Source organism: Triplophysa dalaica, chromosome 2 (genome assembly GCF_015846415.1).
Source record: "Triplophysa dalaica isolate WHDGS20190420 chromosome 2, ASM1584641v1, whole genome shotgun sequence".
NCBI classification, from domain to species: Eukaryota; Metazoa; Chordata; class Actinopteri; order Cypriniformes; family Nemacheilidae; genus Triplophysa; species Triplophysa dalaica.
This window is the reverse complement of record NC_079543.1, coordinates 18,078,758-18,106,677: the sequence shown is the minus strand read 5'-3', so window position 1 is coordinate 18,106,677 and position 27,920 is coordinate 18,078,758. Positions and strand designations below refer to the sequence as shown.

The following is a 27,920-nucleotide window of genomic DNA, read 5'->3' as shown; positions in this document are numbered from 1 at the left end:
AGACTGCTGGTGAACAAACCCTGAGATTGCGGAAACTTACCAAAAAACAAAGTGCCCCCCTTTAGAAGGTTATGAATGTCACTCAAAATTAATCTCTCCCATTGATTTACTGTACTGTCAGTAGAATGCTAAGTTTGTATGATATTTCAGAACTGCGATTGCACCATGATCTTGAATTACTCTCGTGGATAGGCTCCGCATCGATCCAGGAAGTCAAACATACATATCTAGGGAAAATTGTCCGACTTTTATTGAAAATAATATTTAATAGTTTATTTAAATATTCTTTTTTACCATAGTTCAGGTCATCACAGAGGGCCTTGAGGGCCATGAGAGTTTGCTACTGATGGGTGTTATCATTACTAAAATGTTACAAAAACAACATTTTATACAAATTATTCAGACACTACAAATGTTAAGTGTACAAGTAGAATTGTATAGATTTAGTAATAATCTTATTTACAGATCTGTCGATATGAAAAAAGACGATTGAAGGGATAGTTTTCCATCCATCCATTTTCTACCGCTTATCCGGGGCCGGGTCGCGGGGGCAGCAGTCTAAGCAGGGATGCCCAGACTTCCCTCTCCCTAGACACTTCCTCCAGCTCTTCCGGGGGGACACAGGCGTTCCCAGGCCAGCCGGGAGACATAGTCCCTCCAGCATGTCCTAGGTCTTCCCCCGGGGTCTCCTCCTGGTGAGACATGGGGAAGGCGTCCAGGGGGCATCCGGAAAAGATGCCCGAGCCACCTCAGCTGGCCCCTCTCGATGTGGGGAGCAGCGGATCTACTCTGAGCTCCTCCCGAGTGACCGAGCTTCTCACCCTATCTCTAAGGGATCGCCCAGCCACCCTGCGGAGAAAGCTCATTTCGGACACCTGTATCCGGGATCTTGTCCTTTCGGTCATGACCCACAGCTCATGACCATAGGTGAGAGTGGGAACGTAGATTGACCGGTAAATCGAGAGCTTCGCCTTGCGGCTCAGCTCCTTCTTCACCACGACAGACCGGTGCAGCGACCGCATTACTGCAGAAGCTGCACCGATCCGTCTGTCAATCTCCCGTTCCATCCTTCCCTCACTCGTGAACAAGACCCCCAGATACTTGAACTCCTCCACCTGATGCAGGAACTCTCCACCTACCTGAAGAGAGCAAGCCAGCCTTTTCCGACTGAGAACCATGGCCTCAGATTTGGAGGTGCTGATTCTCATCCCAGCCGCTTCGCACTCGGCTGCAAACCGTCCCAGTGCATGCTGAAGCTCCTGGTCTGATCGGGCCAGCACGACGACATCATCCGCAAAGAGCAGAGATGAAATCGTGTGGTCCCCAAACCCAATGCCCTCCGGCCCCTGGCTGCGCCTAGAAATTCTGTCCATAAAAATTATGAACAGAACCGGCGACAAAGGGCAGCCCTGCCGGAGTCCAACATGCACCGGAAACAAGTCTGACTTACTGCCGGCAATGCGAACCAAGCTCCTGCTCCGGTCGTACAGGGACCGGATAGCCCTTAGCAAAGGGTCCCGAATCCCATACTCCCGGAGCACCCTCCACAAGATGCCGCGAGGGACAGTCGAATGCCTTCTCCAAATCCACAAAACACATGTGGATTGGTTGGGCAAACTCCCATGAACCCTCCAGCACCCTGCCACCGAGGAGTTTCTTGACCACCTCGGTGACTTCGGCCCGGGTGATGGGCGAGTCCGCCTCCGAGCCCTCAGCCTCAGCTTCCTCAATGGAAGACGTGACGGCGGGATTGAGGAGATCCTCGAAGTATTCCTTCCACCGCCCGACGATATCCCCGGTCGAGGTCAACAGCTGCCTCCCTCCACTGTAAACAGCGTTGGTAGGGCACTGCTTACCCCTCCTGAGGCCCCGGACGGTTTGCCAGAATCTCTTCGAGGCCGACCGATAGTCCTTCTCCATGGCCTCACGGAACTCCTCCCAGGCCCGAGTTTTTGCCTCCCCAACCATCCGGGCTGCCGTCCGCTTGGCCTGTCGGTACCTGTCAGCTGCCTCTGGAGTCCCACAAGCCAGCAAGGGCCGATAGGACTCCTTCTTCAGCTTGACGGCATCCCTTACTTCCGGTGTCCAGCACCGTGTTCGGGGATTGCCACCTCGACAGGCACCGGAGACCTTGCGGCCACAGCTCTGAGTGGCCGCGTTGACAATGGAGGTGGAGAACATGGTCCACTCGGACTCAATATCTCCAGACTCCCTCGGGATCTGGTCGAAGCTTTGCCGGAGGTGGAAGTTGAAGATCTTTCTGACAGGCGATTCGGGATAGTTTTCAAAAATGAAAATGATGTCATCATTTACACACCCTCAGATTATTCCAAACCTGTATACATTTCTTGTTCTGTTGAACACAAAGGAAGATATTTGTATGAATGTCAAAAACCAAGCAGATCTCATCCCCCATTGATTTATTTATTTTCCCTACAATGGTAGTTAATTGGGGGGCGAGATCTCCTCAGTTACTGACATTCTTCCAAGTATCTTTTTTATTTTTAGAAGAACATATAAATATATACAGGTTTGGAACAATCTGAGGGTGGGTAATTGATGACTTCATTTTCATTTTTTGGTGAACTATCACTTTAAATTGACAGAAAAAAGGCCTAAACTGATTTTTCTGGTGCGTGCACATAAATGAAGTGGATCCAGTGCATGCTTCTGAATCATAAATGCACTGGAGATGATCAGGCTTCAAAAGTAACTCAGCAACTTCATACAATAGTTCCATGCAACTTCTTTTTTTCATGCTGCACCCATTTGAGCTTGAAAAAAAACTCACCCTCATGTTATTTTGAACCCGGTGTCTGTCTTTCTTCTGTGGAACACAAAAAGAGATGCCGAATGTTCATTTCATTTACGTTGTTATACACTCATGGACACAATAGCCCCCTAAACCTTTTAGTTTATTTGGAGTCTTTGCCTTATAGGCTTGTATTGTACATGCATAGATGCTTTTTTGTTATTTGTTCTTACAAACGGAGGTGATAATGCACCACATGCCACAGGTATTGTGTATATATTACTCTTATAGAAGAACATCATGTGGTTTTAGAATGTCTGCTTTGTTTTAAAGCTAAAGGTCGCTTCCTCTGCAGACAGGATGGCCAAATATGGCTTGGTTTTCTTCTGACTTGAGGACATTGGCAGAGTTTGGAGATTACTTCACTTCTTTCATGTGAATGCAGCTAGTTATGTTTGAATGTCTGTTCCAGTGCTGATAGAAATATGGTTTACTTATGGTTGCAAACCTTTGTTTGGACAAGCTACTGTATATGTAGGTTTTGCTTGGTGCGATAAAGACTTTTATGACCGGTTTCGCACACAAGGCTTGAGGCTAGTCCCAGACTAAAATTAATGTTTGAGCTGTCTTAAAGGAAAAATTTATCTCAAAATCAAAAGTTGGTTATATTTTACCCTCCCTCAAAAGAGTTTTAAGTTGACCTCCCGGCGTCTGAGATTTCCAGGCCTCCTTATAGAAATCATGGTTATTATATTTGTCAAGGTCCAGAAAAGTAAAGACATTGTTAAATCGGTCCATAGATTGGTTTTGAGATTAACTGAAAATAAGCTTCAAATAAGTGACATTGGTCTGTTTCACATTGTACAGCAGTAATGTTTTTTCTAAGGCATTTTTATAAAGTCAACTTGAGTATCCCTGTTGTCCTTCTGAAACCTTGATTTTTCTCTTTTGCCATAAATCAATATTATTCACCCTTTTTGTTTTTCATTGTGTTTTGCAAATAACTAACAATAAAAGTAGTTAAAATTGCTCGTCAACTTTGACAACATAGTATGCTGGTAGTAGCACCTTTTTCTCTTTAAACCCTGCAGTGCCATCTAGCACATACATTTCTGCAGGAAATAGAGATAACGAACAAACAGACCTTTGTTTTTTTCTGGCTGCAAATTTCATCAGTACTTGCTACACCATCCACATGCTCGGAGCTATTTAAACAAAACATTCACATGCTGAAGTAGGGCTCCAGACTGTGATTTGCAACCCAAAATATTAATTTGCGCCATTGGCGACTCGTTTTGAGAGCGAGAGAGAGAGAGAGAGAGAGGGAGAGGGAGGGAGAGGGAGAGGGAGAGAGGGGTACCGGTTACTGAGAGGTTACTGTGCAGGTAAACCTCACTTCCCGACCCCAAGAAGTGCTCTAGCCACAGACACCAGATGCTACAGTCTTTCCTCGTAAGAGAGTCGGACTTCTATGCCTAGTAGAGCATGACGAACGGTTACACCAGCAACTGGGCTTTTTCCCGCATACTCAGCACCAGCGCTCTTGCTCTCCATTTTTCCAGGCTGAGCACACAAGAGCTGGAATAAGAGCCTGCATATCTCCGCAGAAAACTCCATGGAAGTCCGCGGATTATAGCTAGTTAAATACAACATGGGGGCATTACTATGATGTGCTGTTTGCTGTAACAGATTTTAGTGAGCCTGAGGACGAACAATGTGATATTTGAGCCTTGATTATGAGGAAAAACAACTTTATGTGAGCAAAACCTATGAGAGGGAATATTTACATACAACAGCAAGCCTGAAAGTATTTCATGTTAAGTGGCTCTTAAAAAAACATTTGCCGCCTGTGTTTTTCCTCTGGTTATTCTTTGTCTGGAGCCCTGCTGCCTTACTGTCACTGCTTCAACACATGCATTTTTCACATTTAAACTTGTAAAAGGAGTATCTTGCCAATAAAATGAATGATCATTTTTATGCCATTCAAAACCCATATGACTTGTCTTTCCTAACAAAAGAAGGTATTTTGAATGAGTCTTTTCTAATACATTGAGGCACTGCGGAAATTTGCTTTCTAGTAATTATTATTGTATTCTTTAAAACATCTGCAGAATAAAACTCTTAAAGGTTACAATGGCATTTTATTTGTGGTACTAATTTGCATATTTATGAGGTCAATATTGAATAGATGGATACAGTTGGTGACTGCCAAGTGATCCGTTTTAATTGCTGAAACATCTGTAAAAATGTCACCATGTAAATTCCCAACAGCCTGTTTTGTGTCACTGTTGTGGTTAAAAGGAGATTACAAAAAGAAGAATAGATGGATTTGTTTAATTAAGGGTGTTTCTGCACACATGCCGGCGACTCAATTTCTGGTAGATAAACATTTTAAAGTGTATTAGTAGCCTAAAAGCTATAATTAGGGTAGACCTATAGCCTATCAACAAACAAGATAGCCTACATTATATCAGGTTTTTATTATTTATAAATCAAAGCAATTTGTGTAAACAAAGCGAATCGAAAGCAATGGAAAAAAGTACAGAATAAGCTACAGAACGCGTTTAAGGGTGCCAAGTGAATGAAAAAGCACCTAATAAAGCATACTTGCCCATATTAGCACATTTATAGAACATAGGCTTAACACTGGAGGACGCATGTGATTATAATTTTAATATTATTTTACATGTTCTTGTTGAGAAAATGCGAGCGATATGCTCGGATGATAGTCTGCTCAATGTATGTGAGCAATTACCCTGGCTGAGGAACTTTGATATGACATAGTTTGCGTAAAACCTAGCCGGTTTCCTCCTTCAGAACACCCCCACAACTCGTCTTTCAAGTGGTCATTTTTGAGTGTGCTGCAATTGGCACAAAGGAAACGCATGCTAGAGCTGACCTAAAATTACAACAGTTCGTTCCTGATGCACTTTTAAAGACTATTAATAATTATTTTATCAAACGTATTGTTTTATTATGTATTTAAAACGGTTTTAAATGAAACAATAAAATGAATGGCATTTCAATTCTGACATTTTGTGTAATTTTTTGTGTTATCGACTGTTGTTTTCAATGTCGACTAGTAGGAGCTTATCGTTAAAACTACTAGTCGATTAGCCTCGCACATCCCTAATATGGAGTTGTTTTCATTGGCCTCCATGGTAAAATTCACACATATGCTGGCCACAGGAACATTGTGATATAAAGAGCCAGGCTGCTAAGCTTTCTGTGGTTAGAATCGGCTTTGAAAGGTCAACTGAAGTCTTTTAATAGACGAAAGCGCTGCAGCCCTGTGTGGCTTTGAATGACATTTACTTTCATCTTAACACAAGTGGGGTCACTGCGTGCGTACCGGAGAAGTGTGCGGTGTAGAAGATAGACAGTCTTTTGTTGTTTGCTGTTTGTGTCAGGAGACATACATAAGTGGTCTCATTATGAACATGTTTATACCTCAATGCAGATATGTTAATATAAGCAGTAAGCACAACATTATACAGGATACCGATCATTTAAAGCTGGTTTTCCCTTTCACACACTGTGCAGGGGTTAAGTTTATTGTTACATGCTTCAATAGAAACATTCAAACAAAGGTGATTTTAACGTTTCTATCTGCAAATCTGTTTTTGTTTTTTTGCAGGCCTGTGGGGCTGCCAAGAGCTGAAACGGTATACATTTACAATCCCAGCCAGGAGCTCCCTGTCTCTCTGCTCTCTGTGTTTACATCCAGCAGACATTTTCACATGCCTGCCTTCCACAGAAGGGTATGTGCGTCCCTCGTTTAACATTGGGTGTACTTTTTTACACATTCCGCACATAAATGTAATGCTGCCAATGTGGGAATTAAATGACTTTACTGTTGTGGTAAGAGTTTCTTGTATTTCTCATTACAGGTAATTCCACCCAGAGGGAGAACATCTTTTCAAATCGTTTTCCTCCCCACAGTGGAGGGCAATGAAGAAATCTCATTATTTATTAACACATCAACCCATGGGGTGATATCATACCAGGCAAGTTCTATAGTGGTGTTTAAAGGTGAAGTGTGTAATTTTTGTGACACTGGCAGCAGTAAATGGATTTGCATTCTGTTTGAGCTGCACCATAAAACATTGGCTTTAACAATGATGCGAGTTTGGAACAGGACTATCTGTACCTAACTAACTGCAGATGGAGGCAGTCTGCCCTGATGAAGGCGCATATGATTGCCCTTTAAATATTTAGTGGGGGTGTATGTCAAGAATATTTTTTTGCAATTCGTTTCATGCTGCATATGAAGCAGAAAATACTTGACCTTAAGAAGTTGTTTATTTTCTTTTATTTGGTTGATTTTTTAATAAAATACTTTTAAGCAGAAAAGTCATTTAGAATCACTCGAAAACTCCAGTCATACAAATTATCAAATAAAATCTTATTTTATTTTTCCCCTTAAGTGACCTGTCATGCTGAGATCACATACTTTCTGATACTTTCACAAATTGATCATGCATATTAATCTTATGACTAGCACTAACTGTATGCTACTAATGCAATTTTATTTTGACATAGAGCGTAATGTGAAAGAAATGAATACTCTTGACCCAAATCATAAAGGGAACAGTTTGTTAACAGAGAAGCCAAAGTCAACTGCCTGAGATGCTGCGAACAATAGACAAAAAGTTGACAAAAATGCATTCTAATGTTTTAATTGTTGCAATAAAAGGTTTACGGCCTAATAATTATATCAAATGACAGAATTATTTTGTTAATCTTTCAGTTTGCATGTTATTTTTGGCTACTACACGGTTGATTCAATTTATAAAATGTCAATTTGACCCAACCATGAGTTGAAACGGCATAGGTAACCAGACATCGGGTTCGTTCAGATTTACTCAACCACTGGTTAAAACAATCCAATGCAGTGACTTATATTTAAAGAGGCTAATAGGATTATTAATGTGTATAAGAGCAAAAAACTGCTTATAATAACAAATTTAATTGAATCAATCATTCGCGCAAACATGCCATATTGAGCCATGTCCGAAATTTAGGCCAGTTATGAATATTACATAACACAATGCTGAAAATTGTTTCACGATACAGAACATTCTGGTCTGGCCAGACTGACAACCTGATTTTACCATATTAATGTGCTTTCCTGTAGCTCAGTGGTAAGAGCATTGCGTTAACAACGCAAGGTTGTGGGTTCGATCCCAAGGGATTGCAAATACCTATGTAAAATGTATAGGGTAAAGCAATGTAAGTCGCTTTGGATAAAAGCGTCTGCAAAATGCGTAAATGTAAATGTAAATGTAAATGGTATTGTGTCATCAAACATAATCACTATAGTAAAATTACCGGCTAAGCAATCTGCACTCTGGAACATTTAGGTTAAGCAGGCTGGTCACATAGCAAATGTCTTCCAAACTGATGATGTTTTATCTAAAATCCCTGGGCACCTCGCTGTGTAGTGTAAATTAATTCATATATTATAATTTAAAGAAATGTACATTTTATCTATACAACATGTTACTTTCAAAAGACTTACTTCACAATGCATAGAAACTACAAATAAATGTAAGTAATCTTACAGTATTGTATGTATTTTTGACTAAATGTACAATGTATTTCAGGTTTTTGGGGTTGGAGTCCATGATGGATCTGTCAAGGACATCCACAAAAAAGATAGCATTCTAATATTTCCTCACATACAAAGCATTAAGCTAACACAAACTCAGGTACTGTCTGCATCATGCATTTCATGTTCTTTTTTTATATTATAATGCACTCTCGGTATTAGTTTACCATCCTTTGTGCTACATGACATATGAGATTCAGCAACAGCTGAGTGATTCACTCTGCTCTTACTGCAGGGAGAGGTATGCATACAAGAAATAATGACAGGAATGCAGCCGACAAAACTCCCCGTTGTATTTCTTTATTATTATTTTTTATTGCCTGCATGAAAGCATGTGTTTGCTCAATTTGTTTGTTAAACTGTCTGTATGTATGTATGTTAAACAATAATCTTTGTGTGAATAGTAAAATGAGATAAGAATGCAAAACAGCTTAAGCAAAGGATCATGTAAAACTACAGAGAGTAACATCTCAGACCCACTGTATGTTTCGTCTCTTTACTCTATTAGTGGGGATGAGGCCTATCTCAAAAGAGAGATTTAGTAGGTGATGTAGTCTGTTTGATCTCAAATGGATGTTCTGCCGAGGCTTGTCTTCCATAAACAAGTTTAAATATAGATGGTGTTCAGTTTTAGCGGTCACATTCAAATTGAGCTCTGAACTTGGATGAAGTTTGGATGAAGCCACTGCAGTGAACTTCAGGGTGTGTCTGTATCTCGCTCTCTTCTTTTCTTCAAGCTCTCTCACATTTGAGCCGATATTTAGACAATAGTGACATATTTTTGTCAATTTATATTTGAAACCTGGACTGATAAACTAATAGGAGCTTATAGTGCGAGATGTAGAAACATGGTCAAAGATGTCTGTCTGATTGTGTATACAGTAGCTGTAGTTGCAGATATGAGAAATCAAATCTAAAAAATTTTTTTTATAAACCAGTCCACAATGACAAGACCATGACCCATAATTTTTTTCTAACCTTGTCAGCATCACCTTATTTCAAACTATTTATTATATATTTTTTAATAAAGGTATTTATCTATTTCATACTATATTTATCCTAAAACTGCTGAATTGTCAAGGGCCAGTGATTTGTGGGATCCTCAGTCGTTTAGTGTATAGTGCCCATTTATTTTACTTGTTGTTGTACAGAAACCATGAACTATTACCACAGATGGTCAAATTTTGTCAAACTGATTTTAACTTAACACATTTTTTTAGATTTTGTTACACTTAATGACTAAATACATTATTCCTAATAATAATAAAAGATTTCTGGAAATCATCTTGCGATCCCACCCTCACGGCCTTGCGGCTCTCCCCCCTCCCCGGGGGTCCCAACCTCTACTTTGGGAACCCCTGGTGTAGTGTATTCCAGGCATTAGGGAAATAGTGACTTTTGTTTTAAAAAGGTTCGGTGGGCTTTTGGAATATATTGAATCACTGATGTTGCCTGAAGAATGTGCTGAATAAATTTAAATGTCAGAATTTCTTTGTGATCTGCATTAGTCCTCACAGTCGATGAGTTTGAATATAAATTTTCTCTTGTCTCTGCAGGAAGATGCTTATAATATAACCATTTTTGGTCTGCTGCTTGACTGCAGTTTACCAAACATTTTCTACAATCAGCCCCAGGTATGACTGAAATTCATAACACTTCAGTACACATGTCATATGGTACTTTGACATTGTTCATTCTTGTATTAGTATCGGTCTTGGAATCTAGTCACAGGTATAAAGGTTAGCTGGTGATTTAAGAGTGAGACAGGGCAGGTCTTGTCAGTGGAAGGTCTTACATTCCTTTGATTTGTGTGGATGGGTGTGTTGCATGCCGATGGCATTTTTTGCTTAGTTTTTACACACTCTCTCTCTGTCTCTCGCTCTCTCTCTCTCCCTCTCTCTCCTTTCTTGCAGGGTTGGTGCTTAGAATCTGAGGAGGGCAGAATCGCACTTCAGATCAGTCTATCTGAGAAAGGGGAAATGCCTTCACACCTTGATAAACTCAAACCGTACGTGTTGGAGAATATTTTGGTGCTGCTGGTCCTCCCGCCACCAGGAGATGCTGTTTGTATGTGCATTTTGTACATTTACCAGTATAAATTTCATTCTAAAAAAGTATTCCAATAACGATTTGTTCCAGAAATACCCAAAGTGATTCATGTAGGTTTAAACTGCAAACTTCCATTATTTTACTTGGTTTGCTATAATATATTCATCCCAGTGGTAACCTTATACTGACGTCTATAACCAGGGCACATTTTATCTAAAGTTTGCAGTGAGATCACATCTGTTAGGAGATACCACTCAAAGTTTCAGCAGCGACGCCTCAGTCCCACCCAATTCCTAAAAAGTAGTATTGCATAATTTATGTCAAGCTATGTTCGTAAAACATTACTGAAACGTTAACCAGAGTGCTCTGGTTTAAGAGATGTAGTCTCAGCATAGAAAAAAACATTGATACAGGAGAATTTGGAGTAAAAATAATAAAAGCATTAAATGCGCATTGTCTTTATATGAATTGTCTTCAAATACTTATATTTAATCAGTTATTTCAACCAATAAGAATAATGACAAACTATAAATTTATGCTGCAGTCTTTTTGACAGATCACATCATAAATTTAAAAACAGGCACTGCAAGATAAAAAGAAAGCATTTTTGATGTTATTGGTATTGTAATTATGATTATACATTAAAATCTTAAGGCAAGCAAACTGTTAATGACTGATTATATTGCAGTTTTTGCGTTATTACATCTTCACATTGTCTCTTAGCAGCATGAAAAAGAAACTATTGTTTAATTATTAATCTGGGAATAAACAGAAAGCAAGCGAAAAACAGTCATTAACTTTAGTTATCTCCCATTATAAAGGATGAAACCGACTGCATTAAACTTCCTTTACAATACTGTAAATGAGTCTGACTGATCGTATCTGCTCTCTGCGAGCGAGCCGCAACAAAACTCTTCTACACCTGTGACTCATCTTAACTTCTGATTGGTCTTTACAATTATGCCCTGTCTATGATTGATGCTCAGCGCTGCGAGTTGACACAGAAAAAATCTTTGATGCACTGACCGTCTTCGGACGTGAACGTGCTGTAACGTGCACGTTTTGTTCATTTTCACATTAATTTGCCTCTTCCAATAATTTATAAAGTGGGACAAGTTATCTCTTATTTCTCAGTGTTCTGTGACCGTGTGAATTGGCAGAAATACGTGTGAATGCTTGCGACTCGACAGCCCTGTCTATAGCCATGGATGCACAAAGTATCGCAACCAAAGCTGACTGTTTGTTTTTCTTTTGTTACTTTTCTCAAACTCATACTACAAATAAACATAAAAATGATTATTCTTGGGTTCAATGCAGATAAATGTTGATATGTTGTTGTTGGTGTGTAGTGGTTTGCTGCAATGCACCAGTATGTTTGGTGGTGTGGTCCACCGTGGCTCTGTTTGTTCTGTGGCTCCAGTAAAACAATGTGAGACTACTCTTTTGGACATTTTCCACCTGCACACATTCTGTTTGGATTGATTCATGGCACCCATTCATGCTAAACCAATGGGTTTGTGGTGCCCATTGAGATTGTGTGAATGAACCCAAATAGTGCAAAAGTAGCAAATATTAAAGATTTATAATAGAATTGATTTACTGTAGTAATTATTCATCATTTCACTTTGCATAACTTAGGGTTGGGGTTAGGGTTAGTCTCTGTTGGCAGGGTATGAGATCTCCTCCCATGCTTTTCTCTGAATTTAAATGATTCTTAAGACTTTGGGGGTGTATTCTGCACAATTGCTTTAAACATTCAAGCGTACCAAAAGTTGTGTTAAATGTGGGATGTCCGATTTCTCATAGCCGTGGTATTAATGTTTAAAAAATTGTCAGCGCTCTGCTCGACTAATGTCCATCCTGTGCACGGTGCACCTTACTGCTGATTGGCTGCAAGGTTGTTTTTGTACTCTGCACGACTTTGTCTTAACATGGGAAATTGGGTAGTTTGAAATATGTTTGCAAGAAGAATTCTAGAAGGCATTTTTAACTTACCATGTTTGTCGTAAATGGTGAGTGGATTAACCTCTGATTTTATTACACACTAAGTCGGTTTAATTGAGCTCAAAGAATCCCAAGTACTAGGAGACTGTTCTTAAAAACTTCTACAAACTGTTTGAGGATGAGACAGGTTAAGTCTCTTTTATAAAATGCTTTAGAAAAAAAAAACTTGACTGTTGTGCCTCCAGACACAAAACAATGGCACTGCCATATTTAGATATGATGTCTTCAGATATGTCAGGGCAAGTTATTTTCAGTTAAGACCGCTCGAACATTCATTTAGTCTGGGACTAGCCTCAAGCCTTGTATGTAAAATTGGGCGCTAATGTCTTTGGTAAAATAAGACCCACTGGAGTTCATCTGTATGCAGTTAAATTAATAATGCTTTATGAATGTAAACACTTCTGCATACCGTTTATTACCTAGATTTTTATATCAGCTTTATATCAACCTTTTTTAAACTTCCAACAACTATCATACCAGCTTTGTGCTACTGTTTGTTAAATTACACATAATCAGTTCTGCTATAAAAATATGTCATAAAGGAACTGTCACTTCCCAGTTCTTTGGTTGCGCTAACGTGGATTTGAAACTGTTTGTAAGCAGCTCCTGAGTCACCACCGCCCCAACACGTCATGTTTTTCTTGGTATTACTACGCCACCCTGTGGTTCCCTTTTGTGTTTTTCTTTTCCGAGTGTGTTTGTATTTCCTTAAAAACATGGACCCATTCCTCTTTTTGTTTTTATCCCACAGCAGATCCCAGAATAGGAGTGTACATGTTGAACTCAGGGGTCAAAAAGCTCTTTGTTAAGGTATGTACTCACAGATGATCCTTATGATTTTTTTCTGTATGATGCTTGCTTTAGAGCCCCACTGATCTTGCATGACACGTCTTGTTTTGTTTCTAAGGAAATCCAGCTCCTGTCCAGAACAGACAGCAGTGTAGCACTAAATGAGAAGCTGCTCCAGCCATCCGCTGCTAACTTCACACAAGTGGCCTCGCTCTTCTGTAGAAGTGTGTTTTTGTCAGCTTAACATTCTGATGTGTAATTTAAATATCAAGCTTACTTTTATTATATGCAAATTTTCATATGTTTCAGGGTCTTTGTCAGCTAAAAATAAAAGGTGTTCCGGTCACTACAGCCTGAAGAAATTAGCAGACAGAACAGTGAATGTGTATCCACTGTTGGATGTCACACGCAGGTAGAGATTTCTGTATAATCTGATAAATAAGCATTCATAGCTGAAGACAAAAAAGTGAATAAGGTTTCGGTAATGAATACGCCCAAAAAAGTTAGATTACGCTCAACCCTTTGGTTCAACAAGGTGAGTGGAGTGCTAATATTGTCAAGGTTGAGGGTAAAGTAAATAAATAAAACATGAATTGCCAGGTAGAGCGAGTTCTTAAATGCTGTCTGCCTGATATATTTAAACCTTTTTTACAATCCAGAAGCTTTTTAGAATGTCTTTTTACCTTGTTTTTTCTTTCACTGTGTGATTTAGATGGCGGGACTATGAGCTGAGCCTTTTGGTTCAGGTCAGACAGAAGCAGAGAGGTTCAGAGTATGTGGAGCTGTGGCTGTCCAACCCTCTTCCCGTCACCTTCAGAATCACTAACATCTCCCTCTCCCAGCACAAGCACAAACTCTTCAAGGTAATTTTCACCTGACATTCATTCTTGAAATGGCGATTACTTGTCTGATAAGCAGGGTAATGGGTTGCCGAATGCTCAATGATTGAATTAGCAATGTCAAGTCTTAAGTTAGTGCTGTTTAGCAGTTTAGAGATTCTTGTTGTTGCCGATGGAAGTCATGGGACTCATGTATCGTGGTCATGGATGTCTGATGTAATAAAGGCCTGCTGAGCGCTGATTGAAACAGAGTTGCGTGCTAGATGCTACAATTACTACTTTGCATTTATTCATGAGTGCTCGACTGCAAATGGTTCTGTGATTTCTGTCAGTAAAAGTGGAAATTGAAGAAAACACAGATGCTTTTGACAGGTGGCGGAATAAATAGGCGACGAAATAGGGTGTTCCTTTGGTTGAAATTAGGAAACATTGTGCTGCCGGTTCCGGGGATATTTAAATGCACAACTTGCATTTTGTGCTTTAATAAATACTATGTGGTTTTCTTGTATTTAGCAAGAAATGTCATTATACAACACTAATAACACATAGTAACACTGGGATATAGACTTGATAGAGAAATTGTTGTTCTTTGTCGGTATGTACAGTATAGGAGTGCTGGTATTGTCATGCTGTAAGATCTACAACTAGTTGACAAAGAGCTGAGCTACTGCACCACCTAGTGACATAACTCCATAATTATTCACTTCAGATTTCTGAAGTACACTTGAGTCATCCATTCAAAAATGACACCGAAACTACACAACTAAGAAGCAAACACTAACAAAAACTGTCATTTAAAATTCTTTCCAAGGGGTGTTATGCTTCAACATTACTTTAACAGTACTGCTTTACAGATGAGCACTTGGTCTTTCATTACATTTAATGAATTGTATATTTATATTTCTTTTTAGATTGTAAACTTGACAGAGTTCTTGGACATAAGGTCTGGTTGCTGGAAGCTTCTGTCACTTCAGCTGCTCAACAAATCTTTACCCATCAACCTCAGGACCACAGTTACCCTGACAACAAGTGTGGGGCTCCCACTGGAGCTTCACCTCCAGACGCTCCCGGCTGCTGCAAAGGTGAGGCTCTCTTAGACCACATCGGATGAGTGACAAAATGTCTTCAATCATCAAGAAATTATTCTTATTAATGAACAGAATGAAAGCATGTCATGTGCACAACTTTATATTCTAAATTGTCACGAAGAACTGAAAAGTTACATCCATTGAGTGCATTAACCTTTTTTTACCTAGCCATATACCTTGTGGAAGAACTATTTTTGGATTATAAAACTAGATAAAATAGATTTTACAACTGTTTTTAACTATTACAATTTAAACAGCCATTTGTGTTCAATGAGAACCAGGACAATAAGATACAAATAGCTTGTAAATGCAGAGATAAGTGGCGCAGCTTGCTCATAAAGTTGAACTTGAAGCTGTTTGTTTTTTTAGACCAGATCCTACTTTATCTTGTTATTTTTAATATTTTAGCATTAAAATACCTTAACTCTTTCAGTGTTTGTACTGTTTTACAGCAGGTGGCGCTATTACACACCTATGGGAAAAAGTACAGAATCCAAGAACCTAGAATGTATATGTTTTAGCGGTTTTTAATGATTGTTCTGAGTGGAATCTGGGCGGAATGTTTGACAAAAAACGTAAATTATCTCAGCTGTTTGATCAAAGTGATGCATTTTTGAAGAAACCTACCCACATCTACGGAGTGATAAAAAACGAACAAATGAAGATAGAAGAATACGGTTTCTTTTGTTTAAAAGCTGAGACTCTGTTCTTTCATATTGTTTGTCCAAATATTCCTTACAGAAAATTTACTGTGAGCCATTAAAGTTGGGTGAAAATGTTAAAAAACGCTGGCGTAGGCTGGCAACTTTTTTTTAAAAGGCTGGCGGGGAATGAGTTAAAAGAGTAGTTCACCATCAAAATGAAAATTCTATCATCATTTATTCACCCTCATGTCATTTCAAACCTGTACGACCTTCTTTCTTCTGCAGAGCACAAAATATATTTTTAAGAATGTTTGTTACAATAGAAGTGAATGTGAGACTGTGGTGTTCTATTTCAAATTTCTTCTTTGGTGTTCCGCAGAAGAAAGAAAATCATACAGGTTAAAAATGACAAGAGGGCGTGTAAATGATGACAGATTGTCATTTTGAAGGTTAAAGACTCCTTTAAAAGGGCTTTCGAACATACTTTAAAAATAAATCCAAGGAAAGATTCCCATTGGGAAATTACCTGAGATTGCATCGTAATTATTTATTTTCTCAGCAGGGAGATATTATCTTTGAATCAAACCAGGAGTGTGAGCGGATCTGTCCTCTACGCATGTCCAGAGCAGGTGTGATTCACACAGCCAAAAACATTTAAGGATTGTTCTACACTGCACATTTCAACTACATGATTATCATATGTGTAGGACGTTCAGAGTGGCAGCAATCTCTTCTCCCAGAATCCTCCTCTTCTCTCTGGCGGGTGGACAATAGCCTGGCCTCTGCACTGTGTAGCCGGTGGCACTGTAGCAAAGAGCTCTCCTGCAGGTAAACATGCAAACACACACATTTATACTGAAGAAATTAACCTGTTAACATCAAACTGATTTTATTTGTGGGATTCAAATATAGATGAATATGTAGACGATGTAAATCTGAAGGCCTTTATGTAGAGAGATACTATAAAACATGCAGGTATATGCAAATCAGCTTACATTATGCTTCTGCATGTTTGGTTTGTTTAGATGGCCCAGATTCCCTGCAGACCACACTTCACCTCTAGATTTTGAGGCCACACCTGTCAATGATAGTAAGGTATGTCGGTTGCTGTAGATCTTTGTTGATGAATGATGAAAGTTGTAATTCATACTGTTCATAAAAAAGCCTCAGGAAAGTAGTTTAGTTTCTTTATTTAAATAGCACAAGACAACAACAGTCATTGAACCATTGTGCTTTATAAAAGTTTTTAAATATAAATAGTAAAAACAAAACAGAAAGACATACAACAATAAATAAAACGTATACAAATGCTGCACACTCCGGATGGAGCACATGCTATAGGCTTTTTCTAAACGGTGAGTTTTGGGTTTTTAAACAGAGATTCTGTAGTGATCAACCTAATGGATAAAGGGAGGCCATTCCAGAGTTTGGGGCCGACTATAGCAAAAGCCCGGTCACCCTTTCTTTTAAGCCTTGAACTGGGGACCTTTAATAGTCTCTGATTTGATGACCTTTAACATCTAGCCGCTATGTTAACAGTCACAAGTTTAGATAGGTAAAAAGGAGCCAAACCATTTAAGGCCTTAAAAACAAAAACAAAATCTCTAAACTCTATTCTTAGATGAACTTGCAACCAATTCAGAGAGAGTTGGACGGGTGTTATGTGCTTAAATTGACATGTTCTGACAAATTTTCGAAACGATTTATATAGCAGTGACCAATTCCTACATAGATTGAATAGTAATAGTCCAGAAGAGATAATTTAAATGTATGAATTACTCTCAGGTTCAGAAGGGGTTAAGAAACTTTTAACTTTATCCAGAAGTCTTAAATGAAAGAAGCACGATTTAACAACTTTATTTACCTGCTTATCAAGTAGCAGGTCAGAGTAAAAAGTAAATCCCAAATTTCTAACAGATGGTTAACACAAATAGCTAAGCTTCCCAGCACTTGATTTACGTTACCAGGTGAGGCTAACTGTCCAAACACTAATGCCTCAGTCTTACTCTCGTTTTACGTGCAGAACGTTTTTGGACATCCAAAAGTAGTTTATATGAGGACAGTTTTATGGGGTCGTATACATTTGTTTTGGCTTGGCCCATTCTCACCTGTGCAGACTATACAGTTAGCCGCATTTCCACTGCCGGGCAAAAAGTGAGCATGCTAGTGTAGGGGTGTGCGATATGACGATATTAGATCGCGAACGATTAAAATGACTGCACGATCCACTTTTTCGGGAAAATCGTTAAATCGTCCTATATAGTAGTGTTCTATAGAATTCGTCCACATACTTGCGATAGATTACGCCATGTTAACAAGCTCGTATATGTTGCTTGTGAATTCAGTAAGATTAAGTGACGCGGTCAGTGAAGATGGAGGGAAACACGGAGGACTTGGTCCCTAAAAAAAATTCTACATCAGTAATATTGAAATGGTTTGGGTTTTCCCCAACTGACACGGCCCAAACAACATCTATTTGCAAATGTGGCAATGATAAGATTCGAGCGTCGTAAGGTAACACAACGAACCTTTTTAACCACCTCAAAATAAAAGGGACTGAAAGAGTATGCCGACAGTCAAATTATAGAGGGATCCCACGCGAGTAAATCAGGTACAACCAAGCATACGGAAACTAAAAGGCTTAAACAACGACTTTAGCGAAAGAACCATTTGAGAAAGGAACTCCGTTTCCGTATGACAGAATGAACAAGCGCTGGAAAGATGTCACTGACGCGGTCGCATTTTACCTGGCCAAAGACATGATTTCCATAAAGACTGTGGAAAATGAGGGCTTTAAAAAACTGCTCAAAGTCGTGGATCCACGTAACGAAATACCCAGCCAAAAATATTTATCCTCCACGCCCATTCCACAGCTTTACTCCGAGTAAAGATTTTGTACAAGATGAAAAACAAAATTCAAAATGTAAAGTTTTTTCTAACAGCTGATTTATGGTCTTGCACTTGCATTAAATATTAACTTGATTAAAATATTCTTCAAAATATAAATGGTAAAGAGTATATTTTTATATGGGGACTTAGTTTGGCTGTATTGAAGCCCCTTTAATTTGCAAAATAGTCTTAAAACCAACTTGAAGAAGAACCACGATAAAATCGTGAATTGTGATCTATCTTGAAAAAATCGTGATTTGAATTTTTTTTCTAGATCGCCCACCCCTATGCTAGTGTGTGCCAGGAACATTTGTGTTTGCACTGTCACTTTCATGGATTGATCATGCCTGTTGGGTGTTCAACAGAAATAAAACTTGATTCTGGATGGGAACATTCTGTAATGATTTTATAAACGAAACCTATTCAGGTTTAGAGTCTAAACAAATAACTGAATGAATAAATAGATATGAATGAATAGGTCCTTATTTGAATCTCAGAAAATATAAATAGGTTGACATAACTGATAACAAAATGTCCCTGAATGACAGACAATGACTAATGCATCAAAGAAAAAATCATTGTTGTCAAAACTTGGTAATAAACAGGTTATTGATTTGATGCATTATTTGAAGCTGCAACTCAAGACTTTTTATTGAACAAGTACTGTTCATAAACAATCAGTGTTTCAAACTTTCAAAAGCATGTTTTTAACGAAGATGGGGATAGAGAGGCAAAAATTACAGATTTATCTAGTCTAATTTCTTATATCAACACTTCTTTCCACGAAATGGGTGGGGTTGTTTGTTGTTTAATTCAAAGTTGTATTTAAGGCGTGTTTTCCTTGTAACACTGCTGATACTGGCCTGACCATGGAATCGGATCTTGTTCTTAGCCCTGCACGCCCTGCTTTGTGACCTGAATTCAGATTCTCTTAAGCCAACCAAGTGATTCATCGAAACTATGACACTCTATGTTTTTAATAAAAAATGGCATGATGTGAAATGAAAGGGTGAATAAAACATGATCGTTTGACGTTTGGGTGTTTTATCGGTTACTTTTGTCGTTGTGTCAAGCACTTACTGAAACTTAGAATAAAGATGTATATGAAGTGGGGCTGGCATTATTTATACTAGGATATTTATGGCAGCACAATTCTGGACAAAAATGATGTCAGACAGATATAATGATAGTTTTAAACTAGAGCATTTTCCTTACTACATAGCTCATAAGGATTATAACTATATAGTGTGCATAACCTAATGTTATTGTTGTGCACAGGTTAAGAATTTCACTCTGAAAAACCCAACGGGTTCAGTGGTGTCTGTGGAGATTAGAACCCTCTCTTCATATCCTGCTCCAATTGAAGCTCTCGACATGTTAACCAAATGGTACACACAACTCTTCCTCTCTCAAACACACACTCTCACTCGCTAGAATTATATAAATTTATTAGGCTGTTAACTTGAATCACCATAACCATATAAAATTAAAAACATTATACAATATAAACAACTTAAATGAATACTTATAAGGTTTTGTGTGCAATAAAAGTGCATTAATATCTAGACATTTATTTGTTCCCAAGGTTAATGTGATCTAACATATCTGTTCCAGGTTTAATATTAGCCCACTGGCTGTAAATATCACTACAGCAGAATTTTCTCTGTTGGCTGGTAACCATAAGGTGAGTTCACGTACTGTGAATAACACTATTAATATGTGTAAATTATGATTTTGTGCCTGTAATAGGAGCTGCACCATCACTGGTGTGTTGTATAGTCTATGGTAAATGTGATATGTAGTTACTCTAGTACTGTATGAAACAGGAGAGTGAGAGAGGCAGCGTGCTGAGGTTCCTCCTTCAACCGTGGGAGTCGAGAACCGTTTCAGTGGCATTTCGACCCACAGAACACAAAGCAGTTACCTCACTGCTTCTGATCAGGTATTTTAATAACCTGGATCCTAGTTTATTGTCAGCACTATGGTGATTGGTTAAAATGTGTGACAGTATATGTTGTATGAAATTAGTGATGTCAGACAACTTGAAATGTGAAAAGAAAATACCTCTGTGCTATTAAAGCTTTATGCTTTTACTTTTTGCCAAATTGTATCATGTTCCATTTCTTAACATATACCGTAGTAATTGTGCCTGTATGTTCTTTAACAGGAACAACCTGACCGTGTTTGACATGGTTCTGGTTAAAGGGTTTGGAGCCAAAGAGCTCCTTAGGGTGGGAGGGAAACTCCCCGGGCCTACAGCGTCACTGCGCTTTAATGTGCCCCAGTCTACCCTCATGGAGTGCAGAGATGGTAAGAGAGCTTCTGATGGACCCCATAAATTTGAGATTATCTTGTTTTTAAATCTTTAATCTGTACAATTTAAACACAAACCATATTATATTGTGTTTGTAAAAAGACATGTATTAACGGTATAGTTAACCCCAAAACGAAAATACTCACCCTCAAGTTGTTTCAAACCTGTAGGAATGTTGTTGTACTGCTGAACAAAAAGAAAGATATTGTGAAGAATATTTGCAACTAAACAGTTCTTGGGCTCCATTGACTATGATAGTAGGAACAAAAACCAATATAGTAGTCAGTGGTGCCCTAGAACGTTTTGGTTTTCCACATTGTTAATTTTTTTTATTTTGTATTCAACTGAACTAAAAAATTTACAGGTTTGGAACAGTATTTTTAATTTTTGGTTTAACTCTCCCTTTAACTAACTAAATCAGGCCTCATGTACAGTAAAGTCCAAACAAATTTGGACAGAAGCACATTTTTTATTATTTAAGTTGTTTATCAAAGTGTATTCGAGTTACAGTTTTATAATGGATATTGTCTTAAAGTGCACACTCTCAGCTTTTTTAGAGTGTATTCACATCCAAGGCTTTAGGAATCTCTTTAATATGAAGCTCCCCCATTTTTCAAGCGACCAAAATTATTTAAAAAAAATAATTTAAAGGGGTCATATAGCACGAATACGTGTTTTTCTGTGCCTTTGGTGTGTTTTAAGTTGCCCGTGCATGTATTAGACACGTAAAATTGTAAAAAAAAAGTGCAAAATTAATAAAACAAAATATCAAAATATGCATTCTAACTAAAAGCGAATGCTCACCCAGACCTGCCTGAAACGTGTAACCACACCCCCACAAAGTCAGTTTGTGGAATGATTTGACTTAGACTGCCCACAAGTAAGGTTGTTTTACCTAACAGTACAATTGCTTTGGAACCTGATGTTCCAAATATGGTAAGAGGCGTTATATTTCTGTCACAAGCTTGCAGTATTCGATATTTAAGGAAAAGCCCATACCTGTGAATAAAGCAGCTTTTGATTCAACTGTTCAACTACTTTTGGTCCCTTAAAAATTGGGAGAGCTTCATAAAAAAGAGCTGTAATTCCTAAAGCCTTCAGCTAAACTGGATGTGAATATGCTCTAAATAAAGCTGAGAGTGTGCACTGTAAGACAATATCCATTATAAAACTGTAACTTAAATACACTTTGATACACAGCTAAAATAACACAATGTTTTTCTGTCCGAATATTTATGGAACTACAGTAACTGTAAATGATTAATAACAAAAAATTAATAATAATAGTATATCATTTGTAAAGTTATAAAAGGAAGAATCAAGAATACATAGGGGAATACCAGTCTAAAAGCACTTTTTGTCACAGGTTTGCGGTCGAGTAGGCCCTTGTTTGCCATCCAGAAGAGTTTTAAAGTGGAGAACGCAGGCGAGTTGCCATTGACTGTAGTATCAATGAACATTAATGGTTATATATGTCAGGGCTATGGCTTTGAGGTCCAGCACTGCAGATCCTTCAGACTGGATTACAACTCGTCATCAGAAATCACTATTATGTAAGTGTGTTTGCTTATTTGACAGCATGTGTGCCTGTAGCCTACATTTTCTATACTTTGTATTCTGTACAACGTCTGTCCTAAATTGCCTTTTTTTGGGTGGAGACATTTTTCTTCCCTCGGTTTTTATTTTCATTTTAATATAGCCAGTTCACTGAACCAAGTAAAACAATTTCTGAGTCATTTCAGTTATTTAATCCATCTAAATAAGTTGCATTAACACATAGTAACAGCATCTTTGCATTTGATTTCAGTGTCTTGTAATATTTTGTCTTTTAGACTCTTTGCTTTTATCATTTTGCTTTTATATTTCTTAATGCATGTTTACTACTTATTATTCCATGCCTGTTATTTTACCACATTACCCATCATGCGTCTTTTGTTCTCAAGCATTGTTCTCTTTGTCTCTCCAGATTTACTCCAGATTTCACATCTTCATGGGTGATCAGAGATCTGACTCTGGTAACAGAACGTGGCTCCTCCTTTCACTTCACGCTCAATGTGACACTGCCTCACCATATGCTGCCTCTGTGTGCACAAGTGGTACCGGGTCCCAGCTGGGAGGAGTCCTTCTGGGTCATCACATTGGCCTTTACTTGGTTAGCAAGCTTTTAAAATACACACACCACAAAGTGGTGTATATCTGTGCATAAAACCTGAAATAGATCAAATGCGGTTATATGAATTAACAGATCCTGTTGTGTTTTGTAGTTCTTCTTTAGCCGGTGTGTGTCTGCTGGCTTTTCATCAAGCTCAGCACATTTTGAGCGACTTCTCGACACCCAGTTTCCGTACCAATCACAACTCTGTACCTCGTGAAAATATTAGCATAAACCACAGCTCCTCAAACGGTGTCAGGTGAGACCATTACAAATCTTGATGAATAAACTTGGAAGTTCGATGTGGCAAATGTATAGTTATGCACTTGAGTATGTCTCTTTTTTTATTTAGTAGAGGAAAAGGCAGTTGTAAGAACTACAACGACACAAACCACCCCTCTGACAAAGGCAAAGGGCGGGGCTCTCCAGCTGTGGCCAATGGAACGATTCGGTCGCAGTCCTCATCCAAGAAAAATTCTGGGGGATCGTCTCAGCCTCTGAAAAAGCAAACTAAAGTGTCATTTCTCTACGGTAGATACAAAAGCAGTCCTGCTACCCCATGTGCTCCTGCTACATTTTGCAATCCTTCCACCGATAGAGAGTTGGATCCGGAGGTTTATAATAACAACAGTGACATATTAGATGCAGTCCTGCTTCCTCCCGACAAGAAAGAGCACTTTACAGAATCTAGGGAGGAGGATGCATTGCCAGCTGATATGTTTCCCATGGAAACGCTTTCTGGATTACCTGAAAATGTACCAAACAAAGTCCCTCAGCCTATAGCTGAAATCATACAGAATGAGGACTGCAACAGAAAAAACATTGGAAGAAGGGAAAATGCAGAAGAAGAGGTAACAGCCGTCTTTTTGAATTTCATTAAATAACACAGTTTCTCGTTAAACTTAATAATGTGAATGAATGATCTGTCTGTCATAGAAAACAGAGAGAGACAGCAGTCAGAAAAAACAACCAGAGAAAGATGCAGAACTTGGAGTGTCTGCCACAAATACCAAAGTAAAGAAAAACACGGGCAGGAGTCGTAGGAAGGCTGCTGAACTTGTGCCTGAGTGAGTACAATAACTGCTGGGAAAAAAGATTGTTGAAAAGCTTTTAAATGCAGTGCTCTTTTATTATCACACCTTTTTATTTGGAAAACCTTACAAATCTATTAATGTAGAGGAAAAGAATTAGTGGTCTGTATAATTTTTCTTTTTTTCCAACAGACTTCCGGAAAACAGCATTGACATGGTTACAGAGAGTGAGAGAGAACCTCCACGTAATGTAGCTAGAAACCGTATCCCAAAACCTGAACTACTCAAAACCGGACCCAATCCAGACAGCCCTCCAAAACACAGTGGTGAGGAAATTATGTAAAACAGTTTTTGTTTCATGTGTTTGTGTGTTTTATAGAATTTAATGTGTCCTATATGTCGTTGTTACTCCCGAAACTTTGCATTCTATGCCAGTGCTAATTTGCTACTCATTCAATTTTCAACATTTTTATGTAATCCATAAAATTTGTTGCCATAGAATTATAAGGTTCTATCTGACATTTTTGTCAAAATTGAGTTATTCACAAATTCTTATTCTGAGACAATTTATGTGTACATTTTGGGATTTTTTTAAGGGGAAAAAAGGTTATGATGATCGTGTGATTTTTACAAAACAAATATCAAAATCAATAAGTAATAGGCTATTTTCTACACTGGTTTTGAGGCCAGCTCCACAAACGCTCGGTTTAAATGGGCGTGCCGCATTGAAGACATTGAAAACGCCCACTGCTTTGTACGGATTGCAGTTTGCGTAGTTTGAGCCTTCTGTGAATTTGTTTACAGATGTAACGTTAGGTTACACATTATCACCATTCCCAGTTTTCGCACGGCATCAGTATTATCTGGAGACCTCCTGTGATTTATAAATGGCCTCGCCACATCAGTATTTCATTTGACGCATTCGCAAGGGATGATTTTACTCAAATTTTACTCAGAGATTACGTGTGAATAGTGCTCAGGGCACATTAAGAAATATTAAACAAAGCAATAGTACAAAAAAATTACTCCCATAAGATTGCTGCACCATTCCTATCGGATCCAACATTCATGACACAGCACTGCTTTTTAATTTTAGTCATTCCACAAATCCAGTGTCGACCTGTGCCTTGTTCACAAAGGAATCCTCTGAGAAATTAAACGGACAAACGCTTCATGTTTTTCCCACCAGAGCTGGAGCGTCTTTAAAAATAAACTTTAACCACGCATTCCTATTATCGAAATCCGAAGGAAGGTTATGCAGGGACTGTATTCTTCCACAACCAGGGATGGCACAATTTTTAACTATCTTTGTTTATTTTTGGGCGAACTATCCCTTTAAGGGCTAAAAAGTGAAGTGACTTTTAACAGCAGTGTGTATGTGGCATACACCAGTAGAACATCCAGACATCACAAAGCTGTGATGTGTAATCATTTTTTTTTATATTCTATCCTCAGGTACATGTTTAGCCAGAGCCAGACGTAAGTGTCCAGAGCGACGCCTGCAATGGGAGTCTGGCTCTGATTCAAGCAGTTCATCGGGCAGTGTGAGAGCTAGCCGAGGGTCCTGGGGCAGCTGGAGCAGTGCCAGCAGCATAGAGGGAGAGAAGGATCCAAATAGACATACTGGCAGGAAACGTATGTCTTTCTCTCTCTTTCTCTCTCTTTCTCTCTCTCTCTCTCTCTCTCTCTCTCTCTGTCTCTCACACACACACACACAAACAAAAACTTGAATCATTCAAAATATAACAATTGTAATCAATATAGTGGTGGTGTTATTTTAGGAGACAACATCCAGTACAACCCATATCCAACAGACCGTGAATGTTACCGCAATATGAATTATACCTTCAAAACTCAAAGGTAAAATGACCAAAAGTTCACATTTACATTGTCATTTTACAGAAGCTTTTATGTTTGTTTTGACCTGTGAAGTAGAAGGTAGTCAAAGGACACCGAGACGCCTTGAAGGTTAACGGTGGTTGGTTTTATCTACAGCATGAACAATCTATATGTCAGGGAAACGTGCCAAAGCCCAGAGGTCTGTCCTGCCCCCTCACTTACCCAAAGCTTTGCTGATGTAGCCGCCGGTGTGGACAAGAACAATGGTGAGTGATTAAAATCTTTAGAATAATGATTCATGTTGTGTTGTGAGTCGACTTTCTTTTTTAAACAAATATGTGCCCTGGTCTCTGCAGACATTGTGAGCTCTAATGTAATAGAAGAAACATGGTCTGCCCCCTCAGTTCCTCTGACCAATCAATTTCGATACCCATTTGTCCCTGGATATAATAGGTATGTTTTTTAGACTTCCTCATTTATTTTTTCCATTGCAATTGAACAAAATACAACTAATGAGCCAGCACCTAAAAACTCTGTAAAACTAAAAATTGAAATGCCTTCTTTTTTGTTACTGTGTAGCTTTCCTTGGAACAACATGAACAGCCAGTATCCCTATAGTGATCAGACAAACTACATGCCACCTGGTGAGGAAGATGCCACCTGAATGAATGAAATGAAAATGAAACGATTATTGAACGATAATTATTGAAAGATGCATGACTGTTTCCTTTGTTTTGCCAACTTAAGGTAACGGCAACTGCCAAAACGCATTCTTGTGCCATGAAAGCCAAACTATGACACACAGCCACCAACCTGTCTGGGGTGATAATGGACCGCATGACATAAACTCCACTTGGGAAACTGGCAGCAAGGTGAGAATGAAATTTGTTTTATTTTCGGTCAAACACTTTTGTGAAACAATTTGTTTGTGAAGTGTGTCTGTTCAATGTTCAATACCGCAATAATTAGTGACTAGTTAGTGATTTTGTTCAGATGCTCTGTTAACAGTGTAATATAATGTGGTTATGGCTTTGTTTACCATTTTTTACTTGTTTTTCTTCCAGACATACTTCCCAGGAACCAGAAGTCTCTCACCCATGTCCAGTCTATTTGGCTCTATCTGGACACCTCAGAGTGAACCTTACCAAAGCCACTTCCACCAAGAACGTTCAGCACCTGTCTCACCCCACTCACCAGTGTCACCCATTACACCCTTCAGCCGTGAGCCAGGCGGCGCCTGTCCAGGGAAGCAGTTCTCCAGCTTCAATCCCTTTGGACCTCACATGAATTTGGACATATGGAACTCCTCTTCAAACCGTAGCTCCAACTCCCAGCTCTCCAACGATTCCGGCTACTGTGGTGATATGTGAGGGAACAGAGCAGAATTGGTGCTTTCAAAAAATTAAGCAAACAAAAGAATGTGCTTTTATCTCTGTTGGGGAAATGTGAATATTCTTTCTTTTATGTTTGTTGTTGTGATAAGGTTCCGCATTTTGTTGTATATTTTTCTAGATGTTTTGCAGGTTTGACCGTTGAAAATAAAAAAAAGTTTTGTACTTGATTTGGTGTAGTGTATTGCAAGCTAATTAGTGTAATTTATTTTAGACATTTAAATTCTGGAACACAAAGTAATAACTGGAAAAAGAATTTGATGCAAAACGACATTACACAATACTCAACTGTGGTTTTACACATGAAAAGGCAAGATGATGAGCCCCAACTTGCTCTGCACATCCTTGCAGTGATACTGTGTAATGAAAGATCGAAGAGGCGTGATGTGAGAAAAAAAGGTGACTCTAAAGATGTTTTGTGGCTACACTTTATAATACCGTTTCACACTTGATAGGTGGTGATGAACTAATGCAGAACTAATGGTTAGTGCTGCATTAACACTGTAGTCCTTACTGATAACTAATAAA

The 27,920-nt window shown here is 38.7% G+C and overlaps 1 protein-coding gene across 3 annotated transcripts in view; it reads left to right on the top strand.

The window, feature by feature from the left end:
• tmem131l (transmembrane 131 like) overlaps positions 1-27,562 on the top strand; it is a 49,675-nt gene extending 22,113 nt beyond the window's left edge. The window contains exons 5-34 of one of the 3 annotated variants that reach the window (XM_056738102.1): positions 6,390-6,513; positions 6,643-6,759; positions 8,359-8,463; positions 9,920-9,997; positions 10,277-10,430; positions 13,171-13,226; positions 13,324-13,429; positions 13,515-13,617; positions 13,918-14,068; positions 14,956-15,126; positions 16,336-16,405; positions 16,484-16,604; positions 16,802-16,871; positions 19,944-20,053; positions 20,280-20,349; positions 20,492-20,607; positions 20,833-20,975; positions 22,346-22,532; positions 22,946-23,131; positions 23,244-23,390; positions 23,484-23,982; positions 24,068-24,198; positions 24,355-24,488; positions 25,618-25,797; positions 25,944-26,022; positions 26,158-26,267; positions 26,358-26,454; positions 26,581-26,645; positions 26,749-26,873; positions 27,066-27,562. In XM_056738102.1, the coding sequence (XP_056594080.1) occupies positions 6,390-6,513; positions 6,643-6,759; positions 8,359-8,463; positions 9,920-9,997; positions 10,277-10,430; positions 13,171-13,226; positions 13,324-13,429; positions 13,515-13,617; positions 13,918-14,068; positions 14,956-15,126; positions 16,336-16,405; positions 16,484-16,604; positions 16,802-16,871; positions 19,944-20,053; positions 20,280-20,349; positions 20,492-20,607; positions 20,833-20,975; positions 22,346-22,532; positions 22,946-23,131; positions 23,244-23,390; positions 23,484-23,982; positions 24,068-24,198; positions 24,355-24,488; positions 25,618-25,797; positions 25,944-26,022; positions 26,158-26,267; positions 26,358-26,454; positions 26,581-26,645; positions 26,749-26,873; positions 27,066-27,371 (4,111 nt within the window). In that variant the 3' untranslated portion in view covers positions 27,372-27,562. Of the gene's footprint in view, positions 1-6,389; positions 6,514-6,642; positions 6,760-8,358; positions 8,464-9,919; positions 9,998-10,276; positions 10,431-13,167; positions 13,227-13,323; positions 13,430-13,514; positions 13,618-13,917; positions 14,069-14,955; positions 15,127-16,335; positions 16,406-16,483; positions 16,605-16,801; positions 16,872-19,943; positions 20,054-20,279; positions 20,350-20,491; positions 20,608-20,832; positions 20,976-22,345; positions 22,533-22,945; positions 23,132-23,243; positions 23,391-23,483; positions 23,983-24,067; positions 24,199-24,354; positions 24,489-25,617; positions 25,798-25,943; positions 26,023-26,157; positions 26,268-26,357; positions 26,455-26,580; positions 26,646-26,748; positions 26,874-27,065 lie in introns of all 3 variants that reach the window. The other 2 variants (XM_056738106.1, XM_056738096.1) reach the window with 2 other exon arrangements.
• The last annotated feature ends 358 nt before the right edge of the window (positions 27,563-27,920 follow it).